Below are 22635 nucleotides of genomic sequence, written 5' to 3' on the forward strand. Positions count from 1 at the left end.
TATTTCGGTGTCTGTCTTCCCGTCAGCCCATAAACTCCCTAAAAGCAGGGAACATTTTGACCGACTCTATTGTACTGTCCCTCTCCCAAGGGCTCAGTACAGTGCTCAGCACACAGTAAGCGCTCAGTAAGTACCACAGTGTGACGGATTTGATGGGGGCAACCTGTCATCATTTAAGGTTCCCACATTAGAAGCAGTGTGGACTAGTGGACAGAGTCCGGGGCGTGGGAGTTGGAAGGACCTGGGTTCGAATCCCACTCCGCCACCTGTCTGCTGTGTGTCCTGGGGCAAGGCACTTCACTTTTCTGTGCCTCGGTTACCTCGTCTAGAAAACGGGGATTGAAACTGTGAGCCCCATAAAATGAGAAGTGTAGGAGAAAGGATTAAAAAGCACCAGTGGATTTATAAATCAACAGCAAATAAAATAAATATGAGCCCCACGTGGGACAGGGACTGTGTCCAACCTGATGAGCTCGTATCCACACCAGCGCTTAATACAGTTCCTGGCACCTTGTAAGTGCTTAACAAATACCACATGATCATTTGTATTTTCAGCAATTAATCCACCTCTGAATAACGCAAAAAGAGTCTGTAAAGAACGGTACGGTGTCGCTTTTGAGACGGAAAGAGTTATGAGTGTTTATCGGGACAGATTAACAACAACCTTTATTTTATTTACCTCTTTGGCTCTTTTAATTATTTTATCATCTACGTCGGTAATCCCCATCACCGTGACAAAGCTGATTCCAAAAATCTTGGTCAGGATTCTGCGAATTATATCGAATCTCACATAGGAACTGAAAGAGAAAAGTGATTTTTTTAAAATGGATTGAGAAATGAATCCTGATAGTTTTGGGTTTTTTTTAAAGAAAAGCACAGCTCCAACAAGAAATATGTTGCACAAAACTGATCCTGTATATATGTTTGCACATATTTATTACTCTATTTATTTATTTTACTTGTACGTATCTATTCTATTTATTTTATTTTGTTAATGTTTTGTTCTCCGTCTCCCCTTTCTAGACTGTGAGCCCACTGTTTGGTAGGGACCGTCTCTATATGTTGCCAACTTGTACTTCCCAAGCGCTTAGTACAGTGCTCTGCACACAGTAAGCGCTCAATAAATACGATCGATTGATTGATCCTTAAGTCTGTTCAGCACTGCGGCCTGTAAAACCAGAAATGGATCCTAAAGCAATCTACCCTCTTCTGGTCTAAGTAGTATGTTACAATGAATTCGCAAAAATTCTGTATTTTAACGCATTCTCGGTGATGATTCTCTTTCCTTAAAGGAACAAGAGAATGAGTCGGCATCTCTTCGGTTAACTCTTATGGGTCCCGACAACCTTGAAAACCGAAGTAACTCCCGATCGTGTTTCAGACTGTGCTTTCCTCGATGCTGCAATGCAGAAGCAGATACGGATTAATTTATATCTAAGGTGGGATTAGCTCTTTTCAAGCTTGCCCCACTGTACGGACATAGAAATCTGCTTACTTACACTACAGCGGGATACAAATCTGTTTACTTACACTACAGTGGGTCTTTCTGGGCAGGGAATAGGTCTGTTTATTGTATTGCACTCTCCCAGGCATTCAGTACAGGGCTCTGCCCACGATAAGCATTTAAATAAATAAGATCGAATGACCAGGTCGTGAGCCCCCAGAGGGAACCAGACCATATATAATTCCCACCTGGGTATTCTACTCTCCCAGCACTTTGCACAGTGCTCTGCACACAGTTAATGTTTAATAAATACAAGGTCCTTCTCCGGGAGAGATCATCGGTCAGAGAAGTGCAATCAATCAATCGTATTTATTGAGCGCTTACTGTGTGCAGAGCACTGTACTAGGCGCTTGGGAAGTGCAAGTTGGCAACATATAGAGACGGTTCCTGACCAACAGTGGGCTCACTGTCTAGAAGACTGATGGATTGGTTTACCCCAGCGTTTATTAGGGTGCCTGGCACATAGTAAGTGCTAACAAATACCATATAAATAAAGGGGCCTGTTCTCTCTCCACTTTAATAGTGAGCCTTCCATGGGACAGAGGAGGCTGTGATAATCAAGTTGGACACAGCCCCGTCCCGTACGGGGCTCACTGTTCAAGTAGGAGGGCAAACAGGTGCCGTGTCCCCATTTCATGGAGGAGGAAACTGAGGCACCGAGAAGTGAGGTGTCCCGCCCCAGGTCACGCAGCCGGCTAAGCGGTGGAGCCGGGATTAGAACCCGGGTCCTCCGACTCCCAGCCCTGTGGTCTTTCCCCTAGGCCACGCTGCTTCCCAACCCCATTCCGTTTGGTTATCGCCACCTAAGTTCCCGCCCCCTGCACCCTCCTGCCGCCGTTTCCCCCCCGGCGCGTGCTCGGCCAGCCAGCCCCGGCCCCCTCGCCCTCAGGCTCCGCCCCTCCTCCCCGATTACGTCACCCCCTTCCCGCCCATTGGTCCATCCGATGGACCAAAAAAAGAAAAGCACTTGCACTTTGGGTGCAAAGCACTGTACTAAGCGCTTGGGAGAGTACAATACAAGGAACAGACTCACTCACTGCCCTCAGCACTAGCTCAGTCTTAGCACTTAGGAGAGTCTAATACAACCGAGTTCCTGACTCCGTTCCCTGACCGCCAAGGGTTTACAATCTAGAGCTCACAGCCCCCGCCTCACAGGGGCTCCCAGTATGAGGAGGAGAGAGAGCAGATACTGAACCCCCATTTCCCAGGTGAAGAAACTGAGGCCCAGAGAGGTTCCTTGCCCATGGTACCGGGGCAGAGAGGGGGCAGAGCCCGTGCTCTTCCCAGACGACTTACCAAGCGTGCCCGAGGTGCGCGTGGTCATAGACCGTTGGCCCACAGCTGTACCTGGGAATAAAAATACACAGACCCAATTATTTTGTATCTACCCCAGAGATTAGCACAGTACCCGGCACGCAGTAAGCACTTAAGAAATGCCGCAATTATTATTAGACTGTACAAATCACTTCACCTCTTTGTGCCTCAGTTCCCTCATCTGTAAAATGGGGATTAAGACTGTCAGTCCCAACATGGGACAACCTGATGACCTCGTATCTATTCCAGTGCTTGGCAAATAGTAATCGCTTAACAAGTACCATCATTATTATTACTCTCTTCTCTGGGCCTCAGTTCCATCAGTTGATGGTATTTATCGAGGACTTATTCTGCACAGAGCACTGTAGTCAGCGCTTGGGGGAGTACAACACAAGAGAATTAGCAGAAGCCTTCCTGCTCCATTGAGCTTACAGTCTATTTACATTTTTATTCATTGTCAATCTACCCTAGCGCTTAGAACAGTGCTCGGCACACAGTAAGCGCTTAAAAAAAAAACATCATCATCATCATCACCACAGTGTGAAGGAGCGTGGCTCAGGGAAACAGCCCGGGGTTGGGAGTCGGGAGGTTGGGGGTTCTAATCCTGGCTCCGCCACTTGTCAGCTGTGTGACCTTGGGCAAGTCAATTCACTTCCCTGTGCCTCAGTGACCTCATCTGTAAAATGGGGATAAAGAATGTGAGCCCCACATGGGACCACCTAATTACCTCGTATCGACCTTAGTGCTTAGAACAGTGCTTGGCACATAGTAAGCGCTTAACAAATGCCACCATTATTCTTATTCTTCTTATTATTAGAACCCACATCCTCTGACCCCTAAGCCCGGGCTTTTGCCACTAGGCCAGACTGCTATTATCATTGTTGTTAATAACAAGCACCATCATCATTATCATTAATAACACCATCATCATTATTACTATCATTGGAACCCTCGTCCTCTGATCCCTATGCCAGGGCTCCTGCCACCAGGCCAGGCTGCTATTATCATTATTATTGATAACAAACACCATTATTATTATTTGAACCCACGTCCTCTGATTCCTAAACCCAGTGCCTTGCCACTAGGCCAGGCTGCTATTATCATTATTATTAATACCAAACACCATCATCATTATTAATATTATTAGAACCCAAGTCCTCTGACCCCTAAGCCCGGGCTCTTGCCACTAGGCCAGACTGCTATTATCATTATTGTTAATACCAAACACCATCATCATTATTACTATCATTAGAACCCTCGTCCTCTGATCCCTATGCCAGGGCTCCTACCACTAGGCCAGGCTGCTATTATCATTATTATTGATAACAAATACCATCATTATTATTTGAACCCACGTCCTCTGATTCCTAAACCCAGGGTCTTGCCACTAGGCCAGGCTGCTATTATCATTATTGTTAATACCAAACACCATCATCATTGTGAAGCACTTCAGTAAGTGCTTCACAAATGCCATCATCATCGTTCTTCTTCTTCTTATTAACTTCTCTGGGCCTCAGTTCCCTCCTCTGTCAAACGGGGCTGACACTTGTGAGCCCCACGTGGAACCACCTCATTACCTTGTAACCTCCCCGGCGCTTAAAACAGTGCTTCGCACGTAGTAAGCGCTTCACAAATATCATCGCTATTATTATTATTGTTATTAACTTCTCAGGGCCTCAGTTCCCTCCTCTGTCAGATGGGGATGACGCCTGTGAGCCCCATGAGGAACCACCTCATTACCTTGTAACCTCCCCGGCGCTTAGAACAGTGCTTTGCACATAGTAAGCGCTTCACAAATGCCGTCATCATTATTCTTCTTATTATTATTATTAACTTCTCCGGGCCTCAGTGACCCCACGCGGTACCACTTGATGACCTTGTAACCTCCCGAGCGCTTAGAACAGTGCTTTGCACATGGTAAGCGCTTCACAAATACCATCGCTAATATTATTATTGCTATTAACTTCTCCGGGCCTCAGTTCCCCCCTCTGTCAAACGGGGCTGACGCCTGTGAGCCCCCCGTGGGCCCACCTGATGACTTTGTAACCTCCCCAGCGCTTATAACAGTGCTTCGCACACAGCACACAGAGAAGCAGTGTGGCTCAGTGGAAAGAGCCCGGGCTTTGGACTCAGAATTCATGGGTTCAAATCCCGGCTCAGCCAATTGTCAGCTGTGTGTGACTTCGGGCAAGTCACTTCACTGGGCCTCAGTTACCTCATCTGTCAAATGGGGATTAAGACTTTTAGACTGTTGGGTAGGGACTGTCTCTATATGTTGCCAACTTGTACTTCCCAAGCGCTTAGTACAGTGCTCTGCACATAGTAAGAGCTCAATAAAGACGATTGATGATGATGATGACTGTGAGCCCCCCCATGGGACAACCTGATCACCTTGTAACCTCCCCAGCGCTTAGAACAGTGCTTTGTACATAGTAAGCACTTAATAAATGCCATCACGATTATTACTATTATTATTATAGTAAGTGCTTCACAAATACCACCGCTAATATTATTATCATTGTGATTAACTTTTCCGGGCCTCAGTTACCTCATCTGTCAAATGGGGATGAAGACTTTTAGACTGTTGGGTAGGGACTGTCTCTATATGTTGCCAACTTGTGCTTCCCAAGCGCTTAGTACAGTGCTCTGCACACAGTAAGCGCTCAATAAAGACGATTGATGATGAGGATGATGATGACTGTGAGCCCCCCGTGGGACAACCTGATCACCTTGTAACCTCCCCGGCGCTTAGAACAGTGCTTTGCACATAGTAAGCGCTTAATAAATGGCATCATGATTATTATTATTATTATAGTAAACGCTTCACAAATACCATCGCTAATATTATTATTATTGTTATTAACTTCTCCGGGCCTCAGTTCACTCCTCTGTCAAACGGGGCTGACGCCTGTGAGCCCCCCGTGGGACCACCTCATTACCTTGTAACCTCCCCAGTGCTTAGAACAGTGCTTCGCACACAGCACACAGAGAAGCAGCGTGGCTCAGTGGAAAGAGCCCGGGCTTTGGAGTCAGAGTTCATGGGTTCAAATCCCGGCTCCGCCAATTGTCAGCTGTGTGTGACTTCGGGCAAGCCACTTCACTGGGCCTCAGTGACCTCATCTGTCAAATGGGGATGAAGACTTTTAGACTGTTGGGTAGGGACTGTCTCTATATGTTGCCAACTTGTGCTTCCCAAGTGCTTACTACAGTGCTCTGCACACAGTAAGTGCTCAATAAAGACGATTGATGATGAGGATGATGACTGTGAGCCCCCATGGGACAACCTGATCACCTTGCAACCTCCCCAGCGCTTAGAACAGTGCTTTGCACATAGTAAGCGCTTAATAAATGCTGTCATGATTATTACTATTATTATTATTATTACAGTAAGCGCTTCACAAATACCGTTGCTAATATTATTATTATTGTGATTAACTTCTCCGGGCCTCAGTTACCTCATCTGTCAAATGGGGATGAAGACTTTTAGACTGTTGGGTAGGGACCGTCTCTATATGTTGCCAATTTGTGCTTCCCAGGCGCTTAGTACAGTGCTCTGCACACAGTAAGCGCTCAATAAAGACGATTGATGATGAGGATGATGATGACTGTGAGCCCCCCATGGGACAACCTGATCACCTTGTAACCTCCCCAGCGCTTAGAACAGTGCTTTGCACATAGTAAGCGCTTAATAAATGCCATCACGATTATTATTATTATAGTAAACGCTTCACAAATACCATCGCTAATATTATTATTATTGTGATTAACTTCTCCGGGCTTCAGTTACCTCATCTGTCAAATGGGGATGAAGACTTTTAGACTGTTGGGTAGGGACCGTCTCTATATGTTGCCAATTTGTGCTTCCCAGGCGCTTAGTACAGTGCTCTGCACACAGTAAGCGCTCAATAAAGACGATTGATGATGAGGATGATGATGACTGTGAGGCCCCCCATGGGACAACCTGATCACCTTGGAACTTCCCCGGCGCTTAGAACGGCGCTTTGCACATAGTAAGCGCTTAATAAATGCCATCACGATTATTATTATTATAGTAAGCGCTTCACAAATACCATCGCTAATATTATTATTATTGTGATTAACTTCTCCGGGCCTCAGTTACCTCATCTGTCAAATGGGGATGAAGACTTTTAGACTGTTGGGTAGGGACTGTCTCTATATGTTGCCAACTTGTGCTTCCCAAGTGCTTACTACAGTGCTCTGCACACAGTAAGCGCTCAATAAAGACGATTGATGATGAGGATGATGATGACTGTGAGGCCCCCCATGGGACAACCTGATCACCTTGGAACCTCCCCGGCGCTTAGAACGGCGCTTTGCACATAGTAAGCGCTTAATAAATGCCATCACGATTATTATTATTATAGTAAGCGCTTCACAAATACCATCGCTAATATTATTATTATTGTGATTAACTTCTCCGGGCCTCAGTTACCTCATCTGTCAAATGGGGATGAAGACTTTTAGACTGTTGGGTAGGGACTGTCTCTATATGTTGCCAATTTGTGCTTCCCAGGCGCTTAGTACAGTGCTCTGCACACAGTAAGCGCTCAATAAAGACGATTGATGATGAGGATGATGATGACTGTGAGCCCCCCATGGGACAACCTGATCACCTTGTAACCTCCCCAGCGCTTAGAACAGTGCTTTGCACATAGTAAGCGCTTAATAAACGCCATCATTATTATTATTATTATAGTAAGCGCTTAATAAATGTCATTATTATTATTATTATAGTAAGCGCTTCACAGATACCATCGCTAACATTATTATTATTATTGTTATGAACTTCTCCGGGCCTCAGTCACGTCCTCTGTCAGAAGGGCTCCGCCCCCCCCCCCCCGCCCGCCGCGGGCGCTCATCACAGCGCCGGGCACGTAGTGAGCGCTCGGCCGGCCGGTGTGGGTTACCAGGAGGCGGGTCGGGGGGGCCTCGGGAGGAGGAGGGGCTGCAGGCCTTCGGGGTGGCGGCTGTTTCGGAGGCGGACGCCGGTGTCCTCCCGGCCCTCCCCCGGGGAGGCCCCGCGGAGCCCGCACACCCCGCGGGCGGCCCGCGCCCGCATCGCCGCGCCAAGATGGCGGCCTGAGGCGAGGCCCTCGACGACGCCGGAAGTGGAGGAGCCCGCCCGCGAGCACACCGGAAGTGACGAGAGCGCCCGAGCGGTGACGTAATGAGGAAGGAGGGGGCGGGACCGAGGGGCCAATGGGCGGGGAGCGGTGACGTGATCGGGGAGGAGGGGGCGCGCACGCGCGCGGGAAACGGCGGGCGGAGGCTGCGGGGGGCGGGGCCCGCCCGCGCGGATGGACCAATGGGCGGGAAGGGGTGGCGTAATCGGGGGGAGGGGCGGGGCCTGAGGACGAGGGGGCGGGAAACGGCGGGCGGAGGCTGCGGGGGGCGGGGCCCGCCCGCGCGGATGGACCAATGGGCGGGGAGGGGTGACGTGATCGGGGTGGGAGGGGCGGAGCCTGAGGGCGAGGGGGGCGGGAAACGGCGGGCGGAGGCTGGAGGGGGCGGGGCCCGCCCGCGCAGATGGACGAATGGGCGGGATGGGGTGACGTAATCGGGGGAGGGGCGGGGCCTGAGGGCGAGGGGGGCGGGAAACGGCGGGCGGAGGCTGCAGGGGGCGGGGCCCGCCCGCGCGGATGGACGAATGGGCGGGAAGGGGTGACGTAATCGGGACGGAGGGGCGGGGCTGGATCTCCGCGCACGCGCGCGGGAAACGGCGGCAGGAGGCTGCGGGGGGCGGGGCCCGCCCGCGCGGATGGGCCAATGGGCGGGAAGGGGTGACGTAATCGGGGAGGAGGGGACGGGGCTGACAGGCCTCGCGGGAAACGGCGGGCGGAGGCTGCAGGGGGCGGGACCCCCGCGCGGATGGACGAATGGGCGGGAAGGATGACGTAATCGGGGAGGGGGCGGGGCTGGCCGGCCAAGCTCGCGCGCGGGAAACGGCGGGCGGCGGCTGCAGGGGGCGGGGCCCGCCCGCGCAGATGGACGAATGGGCGGGGAGGGGTCACGTGCTCAGATAGGAGGGGCGGGACTGACAGGGCGCGCACGCGCGCGGAAAACAGCGGGCGGAGGTTGGAGGGGGCGGGGCCTGCCTTCGCATATGGGCGGGGAGGGTGACGTGCTCAGGAAGGAGGAGGCGGAGCTTGAGGGCGCAGGGGGCGGGGCTGGCGGAGCAGGCACGCGCACGGGAAAAGGCGGGCGGAGGTTGGAGGGGGCGGGGCCTCACCTGAGGGCGGGGCGCGCGGCGATCGGAAGGGACAAATGGGCGGGAAGGGGTGACGTAATCTATCAAGCAGGGGGCGCGCGCGAGACGGTGGGCGGAGGCTGGGGGGGCGGGGCCGATGGCCGGCGGGCTCAGGGCGAGCGCGGGAAACAGGGGGCGGGGCCCGGAAGGGATAAATGGGGCGGTGACGTCATTAGGAAGTGGGCGGAGCTCGCGTGCGCGGGGGGGGCGGGGCGCGCGTGCGCGCGCGGGAAACGGCGGGCGGAGGCCGGAGGGGGCGGGATCGCTCCCGCTCGTCCCCCTCCCCCTGCGGGGGGTCACAGGAGAGTCGGTTCATTCATTCAGTCGTATTTATTGAGCGCTTACTGTGTGCACTGGACTAAGCGCTTGGGCAGGACAGGGAGACAATCCCTCCCCAGCAACGGGCTCACAGTGGAGAAGGGGCAGACAGACGGCACCACACCGGTAGACAGGTGAGGGCGGGGGCCCCCTTCTAGGCAGCGAGCCCGTTGCTGGGGAGGGACCGTCTCAGGTCCTCCCCGTGACTCGTTCTCGCCTGTCCCGCCGTCCTCCCCCGTGCCCGGAATGCCCCCAATCCCTCTGCCCATCCGCCAAGCTCGCTCTCTTCCTCCCTTCAAGGCCCTACTGAGAGCTCACCTCCTCCAGGAGGCCTTCCCACACTCAGCCCCTTCCTTCCTCTCCCCCCTCCATCCCCCCGTCTTACCTTCTTCCCTTCCCCAAAGCATCTGTATATATGTTTGTACATATTACTCTATTTTATTTGTACATATCCATTCTATTTATTTTGTTAATATGTTTGGTTTTCTTCTTTGTCTGCCCCTTCTAGACTGTGAGCCCACTTCTAGACCCGATCACACACTCACCTCCTCCAGGAGGCCTTCCCAGACTGAGCCCCTTCTTTCCTCTCCCCCTCGTCCCCCTCTCCATCCCCCCGTCTTACCTCCTTCCCTTCCCCACAGCACCTGTATATATGTATATATGGTTGTACATATTTATTACTCTATTTGATTGGTACATATCTATTCTATTTATTTTATTTTGTTAGTACGTTTGGTTTTGTTCTCTGTCTCCCCCTTTTAGACTGTGAGCCCACTGTTGGGTAGGGACTGTCTCTATGTGATGCCAATTTGTACTTCCCAAGCGCTTAGTACAGTGCTCTGCACATAGTAAGCGCTCAATAAATACGATTGATTGATTTGTCCTGCTCTGCGTTCAGGAAGCGCTCAGTAAAAATGAACGAATGAATGAGCGAGCCCCGCTTTCGAAGCGTTGCAACAATGGAACGCGAACGGCAGGGCGCATGCGCAGGGGAGGGGCGGGCGCGCCCCGCTCAGCCCCGCGCGCATGCGCACGCGCTCGCCCCTTCTCGCCTCTTTCCACGCCTGTCAATCAATCAATCAATCGTATTTATTGAGCGCTTACTGTGTGCAGAGCACTGTACTAAGCGCTTGGGAAGTCCAAATTGGCAACATATAGAGACGGTTCCTACCCAACAGTGGGCTCACAGTCTAAAAGGGGGAGACAGAGAACAAAACCAAACATATTAACAAAATAAATAGAATGGATATGTACAAGTAAAATAAATAGAGTAATAAATATGTACATACATATATACAGGTGCTGCCTCTGTCTCCATCGCTCGTGGTCTTTTCCTGTCTCTGCTTCCGTCTCTTTTTCGGTCTTTTTCTCTCTCTCCCTTCTTTCTGCCTCTGCCTCCCTCTTTCTGTCCGTCTTTCTGCCTCTGTGTCTCTTCCTGTCTCTTTCTACCGCTGCCTCTGTGTGTGTCACTCTTTCTGCCTGTCTCATTCATTCAGTCAGTCGTATTTATTAAGCGCTTACTGTGTGCAGAGCACTGTACTGAGCGCCTGGGAAGTACAACTGTGTCTCTTCCTGTCTCTGTCTCTCTATGGCTCTTCCTGTCTGTGTCTCTCTGCCTCTGTCTCCCTTCCTGTCCCTGACACGTTTTTTGCCACTGTCTCTCTCTGCTTCTTTCTGACTCAGCACCTGTATATATGTATATATGTTTGTACATATTTATTACTCTATTTTATTTGTACATATCTATTCTATTTATTTTATTTTGTTAGTATGTTTGGTTTTGTTCTCTGTCTCCCCCTTTTAGACTGTGAGCCCACTGTTGGGTAGGGACTGTCTCTATATGTTGCCAACTTGTACTTCCCAAGCGCTTAGTACAGTGCTCTGCACATAGTAAGCGCTCAATAAATACGATTGATGATGATGATGATGATGATGTCTCTGTCTCTGTGCTTCTTTCTCTGTCTTTCTGTCTCTCATGATCTTTTTCTGTCTCTGCTTCCGTCTCTTTTTCGGTCTTTTTCTCTCCCTTCCTTTTTTCTGCCTCCCTCTTTCATCATCATCATCATCATCGATCGTATTTATTGAGCGTTTACTGTGTGCAGAGCACTGTACTAAGCGCTTGGGAAGTACAAGTTGGCAACATATACAGACAGTCCCTACCCAACAGTGGGCTCACGGTCTAAAAGGGGGAGACGGAGAACAAAACCAAACATACTAACAAAATAAAATAAATAGAATAGATATGTATAAGTATTTATTAAGCGCTTACCGCGGGCAGAGAACTGAACTAAGCCCTTGGGAGAATACATTACGACAGTGTTGGGTGGACACATTCCTTACCCACCAGGAGTTTACAGTCTATAAATGAAATCCAGTAGCCCAGACGTTACGGTAAATAGGAAGTGACATACGATGAATGGCAGGCAGTGCCCTAAAACAGATTTTCACGGATGGACAAAACATTTGAAGCGGTCCTAGAAGTTGTTAGAACTTAAGCGACATGTCTGATACTTAAAAGCACCTGTTTATGTTTTTGGTGTGTTTAAAAAGAGTCCAGAAAGACAATTTCCTCACATAAAATCTTTGACCATCTTATTTCTAACCCAAATCCCTTTAGGACCTGAGCCAAAAGAAAGGGCTTAGCCAATTATGTAGATCATTCAAGGTACTTGTGGGCTTTAGAAGCATTTTATAAATACCAATACCAATATAAATACCAGCATAAATACCAATGCTACTGCTAAGAAGGGAAGCAGCTTGGCGCAGTGGAAAGAGCCCGGGCTTTGGAGTCGGAGGTCACGGGTTCAAACCCCGGTTCCGCCTATTGTCAGCTGTGTGACTTTGGGCAAGTCACTTAACTTCTCTGTGCCTCAGTTACTTCATCTGTAAAATGGGGATTAAGACCGTGGGACAACCTGATCACCTTGTAACCTCCCCAGTGCTTACAACAGTGCTTTTCACATAGTAATAATAAATGCCATCATTATTATTATTATTACTGAGGTCGAGAGGATGACTTTTTTCCTCTGTCATTATTTCAGAATTTCATTTTCCCTGTTGTATTGAAGGAAAACAATAAATGTTAATGTAGGCAAGTCATTTATCTTTTACATCTACACCTCCCTTCTGGCAAATGCTTTTAAAAGCAGTACTGGAATTTGACCCATGGGTAGCATTTTTTATGTTTTAAGGCAAAGCTTCAAAAACCTTGACCGCAGTATTCCTCAAAACACACGACAGCAGAAGGAAAATGGGCCTTGGAATCAAGTTTCCCCAGTGAACATTTAAGAATTCAGAATTTCTTTAAGTTGATGTTGGGGTTTTTTGTTTGTTTCGCTCAAAGACTGACAACGGCTAATTTGAATCATCTCCTGAGGTTCCGACTTTGTACAAATAAACGATGATCAAAAAAATGGGGATGAAGACCGTGAGCTCCACGTGGGACAACCTGATTGCCTGGTATCTCCCCCGGCGCTTAGAACAGTGCTTGGCACACAATAAGCGTTTAACAAATACTAAAATTATTATTTATTTTCCTGTCACATCTCAGCTTTCACCCTTTGTTCCTCCCAGGCTCACCTACTGGGTCTCACGCTCATCTCTCCTGTCACTGAGGTTCTGCTCAGTCCAGTGCTCTGCAGACAGTAAGCGTTCAATAAATACGACTGAGTATATATGTATATATGTTTGTACATATTTATTACTCTATTTATTAATTTATTTCACTTGTACATACCTATTCTATTTATTTTATTTTGTTAGTATGTTTGGTCTTGTTCTCTGTCTCCCCTCTTAGACTGTGAGCCCACTGTTGGGTAGGGACTGTCTCTATATGTTGCCAACTTGTACTTCCCAAGCGCGTAATACAGTGCTCTGCACACAGTAAGCGCTCAATAAATACGATTGATTGATTGATTGAGTGAATTATTAAATGCTCAGATCCCGCCAAGGGTTCTGGAACTTCCTCCTGGTTCTTATCGGACAGATTGGAGCTCTCCCCTATTCAAGGCTCTTCTGAAATCTCACCTCCTCCAGGAGGCCTTCCCTGATTCATCTCCCACTTTCTATTCCTCCTTCAGTCCCCCAAAATACTCAGACCCCCTGAGTCCCTTCAGCATGTCTTGCAATCTATCATCCAACGAAGCAGCGTGGCTTGGGAGTCAAAAAGGACCTGGGTTCTAATTCTAGGTCTTCCCCTTGTCTGCTGTGAGACCTTGGGCAAGTCCGTCAATTTCTCTGTGCCTCAATGACCTCCTCTGCAAAATGGGGATGAAGGCTGTGAGCACCATGCGCGGCAGGGACCGTGTCCAACCCAATTCGCTTCAATCTACCCCAGCGCTTAGTTAATCAATCAATCAATCAATCGTATTGAGCGCTTACTGTGTGCAGAGCACTGTACTAAGCGCTTGGGAAGGACAAGTTGGCAACCTATAGAGACAGTCCCTACGCAACAGTGGGCTCACAGTCTAGAAGGGGGAGACAGAGAACAAAACCAAACATATTAACAAAATAAAATAAATAGAATAGATATGTACAAGTAAAATAAATAGAGTAATAAACATGTACAAACATATATACATATAATATATGTATAATATAATATATACATAGTTCAGTGCCTAGCACATAATAAGGGCTAAACAATTGCCACAATTACTATTATTATTATTATTACTCCCACCTATCTCTAATTTCAGCATCTGTCTCCCTGGCTGGATTGCAAACTCCTGAGGGCAGGGTTTATCTCTACTCATTCTGCTTTGCTCTCCCATGCTTTTGCAAGTTTCCATGCCTTTGCAAACAACTCCCACAACAAATGTTTGACCGAGTTGATTAACAAGGAGGTTCAAAACTTCCAAATGGGGGCATTATAAAATATGCCGTAGACATCTGTTTTGGTCGCACTACGTTTAGCATCTGTATAGCCTCCACACCCCAAAGAAAGTACCACTTGCAAACATTTGTTAACGAAGGTCACCACTGTTCACTGCATCGCGGCCCAGGGCTGTCGAGGGATGCAAGCAATCGCTGAATTGCGTTTTGTTGCAGTTTGGGGGCACAGTCTATGACTTTTTGGAACGGTTCCTCGTGTTCTGGTGTCATTAGCTGCTAATAAAAAGTTCCCAATTTCTTTGGGACATCAGTTTCCATGGACGAGGGGGGTGGGCAGGGATTGTCTCTCTTTAGTGGTGTACTGTACTTTCCAAGCACTTACTACAAGTGCTGTGCAAACAGTAAGCGCTCAATAAATATGACTGCATGAATGAGGAGATTCTTTTTTGACGAATTGTATGTTCCAAGCGCTTACTACAGTGCTGTGCAAACAGTATGAGCTCAATAAATACGATTGAATGAATGAATGGAGGGGAGGAGATTCTTTTTTTGCTGAATTGTTCTTTCCAAGCGCTTAGTACAGCGCTCTGCACACAGTCAGCTCTCACATACGATTGAATGCATGAATGAATGAGAGGAGGAAAGGGGAGAGGAGGGAAAGGGGATTGTTTCTTTTTTGCTGAATTATGCTTTTCATGCAGTTAGTACAGTGTTCTGAACACAGTAAGCTCTCAATAAATACGATTGAATGAATGAAAGGGGAGGGAAAGGGAGGGTCTCCTTTTTGCTGAATTGTACATCCCAAGCGGTTAGTTCAGTGCTCTGCACACAGAAAGCGCTCAATAAATACGATTGAATGAGTGAATGAATGGAAGGGGCAGGGGAGAGGAAGAGAAAGGAGGAGGGAGGGGGAAGGGGGAGAGATGGAGGGGAGGGGAAGCAGGGGGAGAGGGGGAAAGCGAAGAGGCAGAGAAGCAGAGTGGCCCAGTGGAAAGAGCCCGGGCCTGGGAGCCAGAGGTCCTGGGTTCTAATCCTACCTCCGCCACTTGTCATTTGTGTGACTTTAGGCAAGTCACTTTGCTTCTCTGGGCCTCAGTTCCCTCGGCGCTTAGAACAGTGCTTTGCACATAGTAAACACTTAACAAATATCATAATCATCATTATTATTATTCTCTGGGCCTCAGTTCCCTCGTCTGGAAAATGGGGATGAAGACTGAGCCCCACGGTGGACAACCTGATCGCCTTGTATCCCCGCAGGGCTTAGAACAGCGCTTTGCACATAGGGAGCGCTTCACAAATGCCATCATTATTATTGCACTTCCCAATAGCTTAGGGCAGTGCTCTACACACAGTAAGCGCTCAATAAGTACGATTGATTGAAAAAATGAATGAATGGAAGGGGAGAGGAAGAGGGGGAAAGGAGGAGGGAGGGGGAAGGGGGAGAGATTGGGGGGGAGGAGAGGAGAGATGGAGGGGAGGGGAAGCAGGGGGAGAGGGGGAAAGGGAAGAGGCAGAGAAGCAGAGTGGCCCAGTGGAAGGAGCCCGGGCCTGGGAGCCAGAGGTCCTGGGTTCTAATCCCACCTCCGCCACTTGTCAGTTGTGTGACTTTGGGTAAGTCACTTCGCTTCTCTGGGCCTCAGTTCCCTCGTCTGGAACATGGGGATGAAGACTGTGAGCCCCACGGGGGCCAACCTGATCGCCTTGTATCCCCCCCCCCCAGGGCTTAGAACAGCGCTTCGCACATAGTAAGCGCTTCACAAATGCCATCATTATTATCGCACTTCCCAAGCGCCTAGTGCAGTGCTCTGCACACAGTAAGCGCTCAATAAATACGTAGGAGGCCTTCCCGGACTGAGCCCCCTCCTTCCTCTCCCCCTCCCCATCCCCCTGGCCTAACTTCCATCCCCTCCCGACAGCACCTGTATATATGTTTGTACGTATTTATTACTCTATTTATTTATTTTATTTGTACATATTTATTCTATTCATTTTACTTTGTTAATGTTTTGTTTTGTTCTCTGTCTCCCCCTTCTAGACTGTGAGCCCACTGTTGGGTAGGGACTGTCTCTATATGTTGCCAACTTGTACTTCCCAAGCGCTTAGTACAGTACTCTGCACACAGTAATAGCTCGATAAATACGACTGAATGGATGGATGAATGAATGAAGGGGGGGGAGGGAGCCGCTCCCCCGCCCCAGGACACAAAGGGGAGGTGGGGGGGGGGCTGCAGCAGTGCGCAGGCGCGCCCGTCGCAAGGGACGCCGGGACTCGTAGTCCACCCGCGGAGCCCCGCCCCGCCCATTGGCTCCTCCGCCGAGCATGCGTGCACCTGTCCCTCATAGCCCCGCCCCCTCTCTCCCATTGGGCAGCCGGAAGGCAGAGGGCGCCCTCTGATTGGCTGTCCGGACCCGCCCGTCTCGCAGGCCTTAGTTACCGTTACCAGGGAGATGCGGGGGGCAGGAAGGATTGGGCTGAGCCGTGGAGCCGAAGGATGGAGGGGGGCGAGCCGAGCCCGCAACCGAACGAAAGTCCTAATAATAATAATAATAATAATAATAATAATAATAATAATAATGGCATTTGTTAAGCGCTTACTATGTGCAGAGCACTGTTCTAAGCGCTGGGGGGGGGTAACAAGGTGATCAAGTTGCCCCACGTGGGGTTCACAATCAATCCCCATTTTACAGATGAGGTAACTGAGGCTCAGAAGTTAAGTGACTTGCCCAAGGTCACACAGCCGTCATGTGGCGGAGTCGGGATTCGAACCCATGACCTAATCCCGCCTCTCCCACTTATTCGTTCATTCAATCGTTTTTATTGAGCGCTTACTGTGTGCACAGCACTGGACTAGGCGCTAGGGAAGTACAAGTTGGCAACACTTAGCCGTGTGACCTTGGGCAAGTCCCTCAACTGCTCTGTGCCTCAGTTCCCTCACCTGTAAAATGAGGATTAAGACGGTGAGCCCCACGTGGGACAACCTGATCACCTTGAGTAATAATAATAATAATGGCATTTATTAAACGCTTATTTACGATTGAGTGAATGAATCACCTTGTATCTTCCCCCAGCGCTTAGAACAGTGCTCCTCACACAGTAAGCGCTCAATATGATTGAATGAATGAATGACCTTGTATCCTCCCCCAGCGCTTAGAACAGTGCTCCTCACAGTAAGCGCTCAATAAGTATGACCGAATGAATGAATCACCTTGTATCTTCCCCCAGCGCTTAGAACAGTGCTCCTCACAATAAGCACTCAATAAATACGATTGAATGAATGAACTTGTATCCTCCCCCAGCACTTAGAACAGTGCACCTCACAGTGAGCGCTCAAATACGATTGAATGAATGAATCACCTTACATTGTCCCCCAGCGCTTAGAACAGTGCTCCTCACAGTAAGCGCTCAATAAACACGATTGAATGAATGAATGAATCACCTTGCATCCTCCCCCAGCGCTTAGAACAGTGCTCCTCACACAGTAAGCGCTCAATAAATACGATTGAATGAATGAATCACCTTGTATCTTCCCCCAGTGCTTAGAACAGTGCTCCTCACAATAAGCGCTCAATAAATACGATTGAATGAATGAACTTGTATCCTCCCCCAGCGCTTAGAACTGTGCTCCGCACACAGTAAGCGCTCAATAAATACGATTGAATGAATGACTTTGTATCCTCCCCCAGCGCTTAGAACAGTGTTCCTCACTGTGAGCGCTCAATAAACACGACTGAATGAATGAATGACCTTGTACCCTCCCCGAATGCTTAGAGCAGCGCTCTGCACACAGTAAGCGCACAATACGATTGAATGAATGACCTTGTATCCTCCCTCAGCGCATAGAACAGTGCTCCTCACAGTGAGCCCTCAATAAATACGATTGAATGAATGAATCACCTTGTATCCTCCCCCAGCGCTTAGAACAGCGCTCCGCACACAGTAAGCGCTCAATAAATACGATTGAATGAATGAATGACCTTGTATCCTCCCCCAGCGCTTAGAACAGTGCTCCTCACAGTGAGCGCTCAATACGATTGAATGAATGAATCACCTTGCATCCTCCCCCAGCGCTTAGAGCAGCGCTCCGCACACAGTAAGCGCTCAATACGGTTGAATGAATGAATCACGTTGTATCCTCCCCCAGCGCTTAGAAGTGTTCCTCACACAGTGAGCGCTCAATAAATACGGCTGAATGAATGCATCACCTTGCACCCTCCCCCAGCGCTTAGAACGGCGTTCCTCACACAGTGAGCGCTCAATAAATACGATTGAATGAATGAATCACCTTGTATCCTCCCCCAGCGCTTAGTGCAGTGCTCCTCAGTGAGTGCTCAATAAATACGATTGAATGAATGAATGCCCTTGTATCCTCTCACGGTGAGCGCTCAATAAATACGATTGAATGAATGAATCACCTTGTACCCTCTCACAGCGAGCGCTCAATACGATTGAATGAATGAATGACCTTGTATCCTCCCCCAGCGCTTAGAGCAGCGCTCCTCACAGTGAGCCCTCAATAAATGCGATTGAATGAATGAATGAATGACCTTGTATCCTCCCCCAGCGCTTAGCACAGCGCTCCTCACACAGCGAGCGCTCGATAAATACGATTGAATGAATGAATCACCTTGTATCCTCCCCCAGCGCTTAGTGCAGTGCCCCTCAGTGAGCGCTCAATAAACACCATTGAATGAATGAAGGAATCACCTTGTATCCTCTCACAGCGAGCGCTCAATACGATTGAATGAATGAATGAATCACCTTGCATCCTCCCCCAGCGCTTAGAGCAGCGCTCCTCACAGTGAGCGCTCAATAAATACGATTGAATGAATGAATGAATCACCTTGCATCCTCCCCTAGCGCTTAGTACGGTGCTCGGCACACAGTAAGCGCTCAATTCATTCATTCATTCAGTCGTATTTATTGAGCGCTTACATTCATTCAATCAATCGTATTTATTGAGCGCTTACTGTGTGCAGAACACTGTACTAAGCGCTTAACAAATGCCATCATTATTATTATTATTAATAATAATAATAGCACTGTACTAAGCGCTTGATAAATGCCACTCTTATAATAATAACAATAATAATAATAAAGTTGGAGCCTCCCCTCAGGCCAGCCCCCGAGCCGGCGCCTCACCCACTTCCGGCGACGCACGGGCGCGCGCGCGCGCGCCCCCGCCCCGCCCTTCTTCAGCGGGCGGGGGCGTGGCCAGCAGGGGGCGTGGTCCTCTCTTCGGGGGGGGCGGGCTGGTGTCACGGGCGTCGGCGCATGCGCGCTGCGCGGCGGGGCTGAATGTTTCCCAAGTGTTTGAAACTGGGATTTGGGTTTTCCACGTTGGAGAAGTGCGGCCGGGGGGGGGGGGGGGGGGGGGAAGGCTCCTCAGTGAGCGCTCAATAAATACGATTGGATGAATGAATGAATCACCTTGTATCCTCTCACAGCGAGCGCTCAATACGATTGAATGAATGAATGAATGACCTTGTATCCTCTCCCAGCACTTAGAACAGCGCTCCTCACAGTGAGCCCTCAATAAATGCGACTGAATGAATGAATCACCTTGCATCCTCCCCCAGCGCTTAGAACAGCGCTCCTCAGTGAGCACTCAATAAATACGATTGAATGAATGAATGACCTTGTATCCTCTCACGGTGAGCGCTCAATAAATACGATTGAATGAATGAATGAATGACCTTGCATCCTCCCCCAGCGCTTAGAACGGCACTCCTCACAGTGGGCGCTCAATAAACACGATTGAATGAATGAATGAATCACCTTGCATCCTCCCCCAGCGCTTAGTACGGTGCTCCGCACAGTCAGCGCTCAATTCATTCATTCATTCAGTTGTATTTATTGAGCGCTTACTATGTGCAGAGCACTGTACTAAGCGCTTAACAAATGCCATCATTATTATTATTCGTATTATTATTAATAGTAGCACTGTACTAAGCGCTTGACAAATGCCATTCTTATTATAATAATAATAATAAAGTTGGAGCCTCCCCTCAGAACTGCCCCCGAGCTCGCGCCTCACCCACTTCCGGCGCCGCACGAGCGCGCGCGCGCGCCCCCCGCTCCTCCCTTCTTCAGCGGGCGGGGGCGTGGCCAGCAGGGGGCGTGGCCCTCTCTTCGGCGGGGAGGGGGCGGGCTGGTGTCACGGGCGTCGGCGCATGCGCGCTGCGCGGCGGGGCCGAATGTTTCCCAAGTGTTTGAAACTGGGATTTGGGTTTTCCACGTTGGAGAAGTGCCGCGGGGGGTGGGGGGGGGGGGAGGCTCCTCAGTGAGCGCTCAATAAATACGATTGAATGAATGAATGAATCACCTTGTATCCTCTCACAGCGAGCGCTCAATACGATTGAATGAATGAATGAATGACCTTGTATCCTCTCCCAGCACTTAGAGCAGCGCTCCTCACAGTGAGCCCTCAATAAATGCGATTGAATGAATGAATGAATCACCTTGCATCCTCCCCCAGCGCTTAGCACAGCGCTCCTCACACAGCGAGCGCTCGATAAATACGATTGAATGAATGAATCACCTTGCATCCTCCCCCAGCGCTTAGTGCAGTGCTCCTCAGTGAGCGCTCAATAAATACGATTGAATGAATGAATCACCTTGTATCCTCTCACAGCGAGTGCTCAATATGATTGAGTGAATGAATGAATGACCTTCTATCCTCCCCCAGAGCTTAGAGCAGCGCTCCTCACAGTGAGCCCTCAATAAATGCGATTGAATGAATGAATGAATCACCTTGCATCCTCCCCCAGCGCTTAGAACGGCGCTCGGCACACAGTAGGCGCTCAATTCATTCATTCATTCAGTCGTATTTATTGAGCGCTTACATTCATTCAATCAATCATATTTATTGAGCGCTTACTGTGTGCAGAGCACTGTACTAACCGCCTAACAAATGCCATTATTAATAATAATAATAATAGCACTGTACTAAGCGCTTAACAAATGCCATCATTATTAATAATAACAATAATAATAAAGTTGGAGCCTCCCCTCAGAACGGCCCCCGAGCCGGCGCCTCACCCACTTCCGGCGCCGCACGGGCGCGCGCGCCCCCCCCCCACGCCCCGCCCTTCTTCAGCGGGCGGGGGCGTGGCCAGCAGGGGGCGTGGCCCTCTCTTCGGCGGGGAGGGGGCGGGCTGGTGTCACTGGCGTCGGCGCATGCGCGCTGCGCGGCGGGGCCGAATGTTTCCCAAGTGTTTGAAACTGGGATCTGGGTTTTCCACGTTGGAGAAGTGCGGCGGGGGGGGAGGCTCCTCAGTGAGCGCTCAATAAATACGATTGAATGAATGAATGAATCACCTTGTATCCTCTCACAGCGAGCGCTCAATACGATTGAATGAATGAATGAATGACCTCGTATCCTCCCCCAGCGCTTAGCGCGGCGCTCCTCACAGTGAGCCCTCAATAAATGCGATTGAATGAATGAATGAATGACCTTGTATCCTCCCCCAGCGCTTAGCACAGCGCTCCTCACACAGCGAGCGCTCGATAAATACGATTGAATGAATGAATCACCTTGTATCCTCCCCCAGCGCTTAGTGCAGTGCTCCTCAGTGAGCGCTCAATAAACACCATTGAATGAATGAAAGAATCACCTTGTATCCTCTCACAGCGAGCGCTCAATACGATTGAATGAATGAATGAATGACCTTGCATCCTCCCCCAGCGCTTAGTACGGCGCTCGGCACAAAGTAAACGCTCCATTCATTCATTCATTCATATTTAGTGAGCGCTTACATTCATTCAATCAATCAATCAATCGTATTTATTGAGCGCCTACTGTGTGCAGAGCACTGTACTAAGCGCTTAACAAATGCCATCATTATTATTATTAATAATAATAATAGCACTGTACTAAGCGCTTGATAAATGCCATTCTTATAATAATAATAATAATAAAGTTGGAGCCTCCCCTCAGGCCAGCCCCCGAGCCGGCGCCTCACCCACTTCCGGCGATGCACGGGCGCGCGCCCCCCGCCCCGCCCTTCTTCAGCGGGCGGGGGCGTGGCCAGCAGGGGGCGTGTCCCTCTCTTCGGCGGGGAGGGGGCGGGCTGGTGTCACGGGCGTCTGCGCATGCGCGCTGCGCGGCGGGGCCGAATGTTTCCCAAGTGTTTGAAACTGGGATTTGGGTTTTCCACGTTGGAGAAGTGCGGCGGCGGCGGGGGGGGGGGAAAGGCTGCGCTGAACGTTGCGCTCCCGCCCCCCCCCGACCCCCGATCGGCCTCGCACGGCCCGCTTTGCCCCCCCCTCCATCCTGCGCGCGCCTGCGCGCGCGCAGCGTCTATGTGAGTGTGAGTGCGCGCCGCTCCGTACCTTCCCCCCACCATCTGGGAAGGGAGGGAGGGAGGGGGCGTCTGTGCGGTGGCTTCAGTCGCCCACT

At 49.8% G+C, this 22635-nt stretch overlaps 1 protein-coding gene across 1 annotated transcript in view; it reads right to left on the minus strand.

Moving 5' to 3' along the window:
• CARS2 (cysteinyl-tRNA synthetase 2, mitochondrial) overlaps positions 1-7917 on the minus strand; it is a 33524-nt gene extending 25607 nt beyond the window's left edge. Inside the window, exons 1-3 of the mRNA XM_038761702.1 lie at positions 7747-7917; positions 2801-2851; positions 680-797 (exon numbers count right to left, since the gene is read on the minus strand). Coding sequence (XP_038617630.1) covers positions 680-797; positions 2801-2851; positions 7747-7898 — 321 coding nt within the window. The 5' untranslated portion in view covers positions 7899-7917. The remainder of the gene's footprint in view (positions 1-679; positions 798-2800; positions 2852-7746) is intronic.
• Between the last annotated feature and the right edge of the window lie 14718 nt (positions 7918-22635).

This window comes from Tachyglossus aculeatus, chromosome 20, assembly GCF_015852505.1.
Source record: "Tachyglossus aculeatus isolate mTacAcu1 chromosome 20, mTacAcu1.pri, whole genome shotgun sequence".
Classification (NCBI taxonomy): domain Eukaryota; kingdom Metazoa; phylum Chordata; class Mammalia; order Monotremata; family Tachyglossidae; genus Tachyglossus; species Tachyglossus aculeatus.